Raw genomic sequence first — 6581 nt, forward strand, 5'->3', positions numbered from 1 at the left:
TATATATATACATACATACACACACACACATTTTTTTTTTTTAATGACAGGAAATATTTCCAAACAGCTGATTTTGGCTTTCTTGTAAGCGCTGGAAAAGCATATTAGCATTAGCTTTCTTTCTGCCAGCTGACTGGTGGTGCACAGGGCCATTGCAGTAATGCTCCATGCAGACAGAGAATAGTTCAGTCATTTCAGCTCTTTGATTCACGAAAAGACGTACAATCCGGCAAAACGGCAAAGCATGACATTTGGCCAGTTTTTAAGCCACACCTTTTATATCCCTAGTAACCATGCCTACCACAGAGACATCAAAACTACATTTCCACAAATTAAAGTAGTGGCAATTTGCTTAATATTTTGTTCCAAAAAACAAACAAAAAAAAAAAAAAAACTAGTGACTTATTTCTTTATGGCTGGCTTTTGTTTTTGCAAGTTGAGCTGTGTCATTGCACAATTATCTGTGCGGCGACGAGAGTCAGCACAAACACACATGCTTACAGATTCATCATCCCATCTTTCAACTTGTGGACCAGAGTGGTGGGAGCTTAGCAAACTCTGCGGTCAGGTTTGTGAGTGAGTGCATGGAAATGAATTACATTCAAGTTTAACGTGGGGGCATATTGAAATGGAGGCTACTGGAAAACATTGGTTGTGCCATTGAAATGTGGCTGCGTGGGAGCAAAGATGAAGGTCTAGTGTAAGTGTGTGAGTGTGTGTGGGTGTCTGTCAAAATACAGTTGCAAAGACTAACAACCAAGGAAAAGATATGCATTAACTGACCTGCAATCAAAGAGACAGAAAAAGGAGACGAGTTAAAAAAAAAAAAAAAATGCCCCCACACACAGACTTCTTAAAGATTGCACTTAGGGTTTGTGGTGTTGTGGCTCCTTCAGAGACGACTCGGCCACAGGAGAGGGAAGGAAAGAACTATGAGAACGAGAGGAAAAGGAGGGAGATGGAGGCAGGCAGGCATCTCCAAGGTTGGCGCGTTGGGAGTACACCTTGTAATTATCTACATCCGCTCTGTCAGCCGCAGCCAGTAGAACGGACAGATACAGACGGGAGACTCTCCAAATGTGATACTCACATGGTAATTCACACATCAAAGAAAAAAAACAGGGGTGGCGGGGGGGGAGAAATGAGAACAGATAAACCAACACACATGCAAACACCCACAAACATACAAACTGCAACTTATCCTACTGGAATTCAGTCACTCCTAGACATATACAGGCTTATTATGGGGCTTAGAGCAGACATCCCTGAGAGCAGCTCCACACCAAGTGTATTTAAAAGCCAACTGCAGATGTCTAATCCCTTTCACAGTTTTGTTCTGTCTTTCTTATTCTTGCTTTGATTGATGAGGAGAATGGTATGAAGAGATCGTGTGGCAGGGTCACCTAACCCTAACATCCAAACTTTTTTTTTTTAGTCTTGCCTTCTTTTTCAATTGCTAAAAAGGTCCAAATTTTCAAAGTTTATGCCATGTCCACTTCCACTGTTGGCATGTCTGTGCCTCGGCTGACCTTTAGGGGTCAGTGTTACTCCGGATGGCTGCCTACAGTGTGCGAGATTGCAATTCAGAGATCCATGCGACTGTAGGTATGGCTTAATTCACAAAAGCGTACCACTGTCTCCTGTAATTCTTATGGTAAAACAGCAACCTTAAGTCAGCTCCTCTCAGTTCCTTCCCTCAAAGTGTAATCATTTTAATCAGCAATCCAAACGAGTTGATCTGTGGCAAAATGAAACATCTTCCTAGCATTTACTTTCACCTCTTCCTTATTATATTAATCAAGGTGAGGAAGTAAGCATTGCTGCAGTCTCAAGGAGAAGAGAAAATCATTAACTGCTGTGATCATCGCAGTGTCCCCCGTGAAATGGCAACCTTTTCGCTGAATGTCTAACTGACCCCACTGGGAAATCATTTACTCTCCACTCGCTCTGCCAGAATGTCCCGGGAGAGGTCATTTTATCTACCTGTCTCCATTTCTCAATCGTTCTCCGCCGCAAACTGCTCACTCTGCAGTCGTTTGCCTGTCCTTTCCTAGATGATAAGAATTCTTCACTTGGCGTGTGACTATCAAGTCCCTCGGGGGGCTTGTCATCAGCTCTCATTTGAGGCTGATTTCATGGGACTCCGCTTACATGCTCTGTGTATATCCGAGTACCCGTAATCATACACTTGCATAGCTAATGAGACCATCCTGGGAGTCGGAGTGTGCTCATCCTGCTCTGGAGGTTTGCTTGTTTGACTGTCCTTCCCATGAGAATTCCTCCCTTTTGTTTATTTGACTTCATTTCTAGTCTGGCTTCACGCAGCGTAGAGGTGATGACTGACACTTCACTTAACAACCAGTCTAGTCTCCCTTCCTTTTGCTTCATCCGCTGTACGTCTGACATCTCGTCTTTCAATAAAAATGAGTGGTTGTACCCTCAGTCCTCTTCCACATATTGTTTTCTGATGGACATCCAGAGAGCCATCAAACACCTGCGGAGACGAAACGCAACGAATCGCCGGTGAGCGGGCAGCATGAAGGAAGTGGCACACGACGCGCTCTTGCGAGCCAACAGCTGACTATGATCACGCGCTCAACAGAGGATTCGACAGCCCGATAAAAGATCCCAAATTCGTCAGCTCATGCATACGCACAAGAGCCAGGTGTCTGAATATATGAGGACATGCAAGACCTGACACATTTGTTGCACACAAGCCGAGACACCTCTTTCAGTCCAGGGGAAGGAAATCACAAGAGAGGGTGTTGAGTGCTCACACCAAGATCTAACAAGAACATTAGCACAAACAACATGACTTTTAAAGCAAAAGGCATGATTTATTTATTTATTTTTTTTCATTACAGTATTGTATATCTCGCAAGACGAGAAGCAGACCTGCTTTCTCAATTCGACAATGCACATCCATCACCCGGTACAGTCTGTCAATCCGCACTTTGATGCTCGGCGACACGTCTCTTGTCTCGCACTTTTGTCGGCAGCATGTTCACTTGTCAGACTGAACGTCATAGAGGATCACAAAAGACTAGATTTACATTCTTTAACCAGATGCCTGCATGCAGAAGGGCTGACATTTTCCCATCATCCGTAAAAGCTTGGCTTCGTGTGAAGTGATGTGATAGAGCCCAGGGGATGTTTGACATGAAGCAGGTAAGTCCAACCATCGATCTTCCCATGTCATCACAGTTTAAAAGCCTCGGATAACGACTTGTGAAGGAAACTCAACAGAACAAACACTGAAGTCATTGACATTTTTTTTTATTTTAGCCCAAGGGCATGTGGAATAGTATCCATTTGGAAACTGAAAGGATAATAAAGAAAACTATACTGCCCTCAAAATTACAACTTGCCCTCCATCTAAAGAATAAAGCATGTTATATAGCAGGCCTCTAAACATAAGTTGCGCTAAATGTCTTGTCTAAACATAGAGATGAATTGGTGACAGACATTATTTTCAAACCATGCTTAAAGCCAACATCTGATTCTTCCTCAGAAAAGACAAACACTGAGATTGTCCGTCCCCCCCCAAAAAAAAAAAAAACTAAGATTTTGGTGACAATCAAGTGAATGAGAGGACTTTCAACCACACACTCATGCTTTCGGCTGCAAATCGGCTTGTTCATAAATTTTCAGAGGGTGTAACGAAGAGTCACAAGACCACACTTGGAGCAGTGCACTTTCCTAAAAATTTACCCCCCGAAAAATGGCAAAAATGTTGCCGGTTATTTCTGTCCAAGTTGTCTGCTATTACATGGAGCCTGATTTAGTGTAGGGTGTGAGAGAGGAGACGAGATGGGGAAAAGAGAAAGAGGGAGGAGAAGGAGAGGAAGAACCGGCGCTCCGCAGTCTCCCCTCAAAATAACACAGGAGAGAGAATAACATGTTTGCTAGATACGTCAAAAAAAAAAAAAAGAAAATGTCCACGTGCATGGTAAATTCTTACTCTCCCTAAAATGTGCAAATAGGTGACAAAAGTTACATGTAATTGCATTCAAAGTCGTCAACTGTTGATTTTGAGATACGGTAAGGAGATGCATCAAAGAGGACACACTATGTCAGGACCAGCAAGATCCCACCAGCCCTTTTTTTGGGGAGGCGAGGGGGATTTTGGGACAGAAGTCACAAAAACTGATGCTCTGTTGCCTGTTCATTGCACTTAACAGGGCTGTGCAGTACGAGCAGAAGAGGAGAAATGACACAGGGCCAATATATACATTTAACTTCAAGCAGGAGTGCTTCCACAGCATATGGAAACAATCTCCCCATTTGTAGGGAGAATCGCAAATTCTTGGAGACGGTCAGCGTAAGCGAGAGGGGAGCAGCAAGGAAATTGGAGGAAGGAATACGGAGAGGTAGGTCTTGTGCGCTGACCAAGAGACGCACACAGAAGCAGAAATAGACTTACTCTGATAAAGGAAGAAAAAGGGATACTCAGCATGCCAAAGAATAGATGAAAAGAACAGCACTAAAGAGCACCCGGGGGGCAAGAAAAACAGGTCCGGTTTAAAAGCAAAAAACCACACAAGCAATCCCCATATAACCTGGAGTCAGAAGACACAAGGAATGGGCTTACCCTTGAATGACAGCTTTAGTCTGGGAACGTTGTGCTTGGGATCAGCTCCTCTTCCCGGCTGCAACGTGAAGCACAGCAGCACTACAGTCCGAAGCAGGTAATCCATGGTGCTGGAGTGCTGCTGTCTGGCCTCCAGACCAGGGGGCCACTCAGAGCCCGACCCCAAGAAAGGTGTCCTCCGCTGAGGTGTGCAAGAGCTGAAAGTAGAGGTTCCAGGGAGAGAAGTGGAGGGGGGTGGGCGAATCCTAGTTGTGCTCCTGGGTCTTGGGAGTGCAGAGTGTTGGGGCAGTTCTGTTGCGTGAAGTCGGCAGAGGGGAGTGCAGCTCACATGGCTCCCCGTGTGAAAATCCAAGCTGTATAGTTGACTGGCTTATCTGTCCTCCCCCAGGTGAAGACCCTTCAGCTCGACTGTGATGAGAAGTACAGGCAGAGTGAAATAAAATCAGAGCACTTATCCAGTATAACAAGGCTATCCTCTTGCTGGAGATTTTTTTTTCCTTTTCTTTTTTTTTTATCTGTTTCTGTCCACTGGCTCCCACTCTTTGAGCAGACACTCACAACAACCCTCTAATCCTTGTGTGCAGCTCCACCAGACTGCGAGAGAGCTACACCATCCACAGCAAAGGGAGGGGAGGGGAGGCAGAGCAGCTGAGAGAGAGGGAGGGAGAGCAGGAGGGAAGAGGAGGTGGGGTATTACTTGAGAGCAGTGATGAAGGCAGTGTCATAGAGAGGAAGTAGAATGGTTAAGATTTATAGTCTTGACTTTTCCGCACTCGTTTCCTTTTCTCTTTGTCGTTTTTTTCCCCCCTCGTCTTAATTTATTCTCCCTCACAGCAGTGAAACGCCTTCCCTTGTGTTAATTCCTCTGCCACTAACTGTCTGACCATGAAATTTAAAGTTTAATCACTGGGTTCCCCTACCTGGTTTATTAGGGGTGCTTGAAAAGCAGAGTTAATCTACTCGAGCAAAAAAAAAAAAAAAAGTAGAAGAAAAAGAAAAAAGGAATCCAGAAGAGGGAGCTGTCAAAAAAATTTATGAAACCCTTGACTAAAAGGAATCTTTCAGATTTTGCATGCATGAGTTTAAATGAAAAGAAAATGTGAAAATTCATGAAAGGGTTTGTTTTTGCAATTTTTTTTTATATGAAGACATAGATACAATATTTAGCAATGGAGTTTGTAAATTAAAAAACTAAATGATAAACATAGTTAATATGTCATCTGTTTAAATATGTAGTAGGCTTGATGTGAAACAATTCTGGCTGAAGCTTGCTCAACTTAAACATTGTTTTAAATTTAGCAACATTTTCCAACTATGAAACTGTTTTTTTTTTGTGTGTGTGTTTTCTTCTTAGGCTTTGTGCAGAATACAAGGGGATGCCTCCATTGACTGGACATGCAAATAAGCAACATAAAGTCATTTGATTGCTACCCCATGCAAAGAGCCATGTGGCCCACATCATAAACAGCTATTGCACCAAAGGTTTCAGTAGATAATCTAGTTTCTGTCTAGTGAATTGTGCCAAGTACATTTACTTGATTTGTAGGAGGATCTTGCCGTTTTTAAAAGCAAAATGCATATGGGAAAGAGAGAAAACGCTAATTCATTAACAAATTCAATTTCTGATGGAATATCTTCCCCTTAAATGAGATACCACCAATGTTTTTTTTTTTTTTTTTTTTTTTTAAATATCCTAGAAACCAGTTCTTTGTCTTTCCATGAACTTGTTTTGTTTCGTCTTCTTCCAAGTTGCGTTTCTGGTTAGCAACCACCACACCTTTTGCTCCATCTCGACGGCTGACTCACTCTGAAGCATTCACTTCAAATAATATTATTATTCAGAGCAGAGAAACTCCACCAAAACCTGCCGATGGAAGGCCGCTTAATGTGATATGTGGTTTCAAAAGAGTGAGTCACAAAAAATAACAGGAAAAACTGATTTAAAAAAAATTTCAACGTTTTCCTTTCAATTGTACAATTTTGTTTACTT

General features: G+C 42.8%; 1 protein-coding gene across 2 annotated transcripts in view; it reads right to left on the minus strand.

Annotated features, from left to right (window-relative positions):
- sema3aa (sema domain, immunoglobulin domain (Ig), short basic domain, secreted, (semaphorin) 3Aa) overlaps positions 1–5190 on the minus strand; it is a 37031-nt gene extending 31841 nt beyond the window's left edge. For both annotated transcript variants that reach the window (XM_008400625.2, XM_008400624.2), the window contains exon 1: positions 4592–5190. In XM_008400625.2, the coding sequence (XP_008398847.1) occupies positions 4592–4697 (106 nt within the window). In that variant the 5' untranslated portion in view covers positions 4698–5190. The remainder of the gene's footprint in view (positions 1–4591) is intronic.
- Between the last annotated feature and the right edge of the window lie 1391 nt (positions 5191–6581).

This window comes from Poecilia reticulata, linkage group LG23 (genome assembly GCF_000633615.1).
Source record: "Poecilia reticulata strain Guanapo linkage group LG23, Guppy_female_1.0+MT, whole genome shotgun sequence".
Lineage (NCBI taxonomy): Eukaryota > Metazoa > Chordata > Actinopteri > Cyprinodontiformes > Poeciliidae > Poecilia > Poecilia reticulata.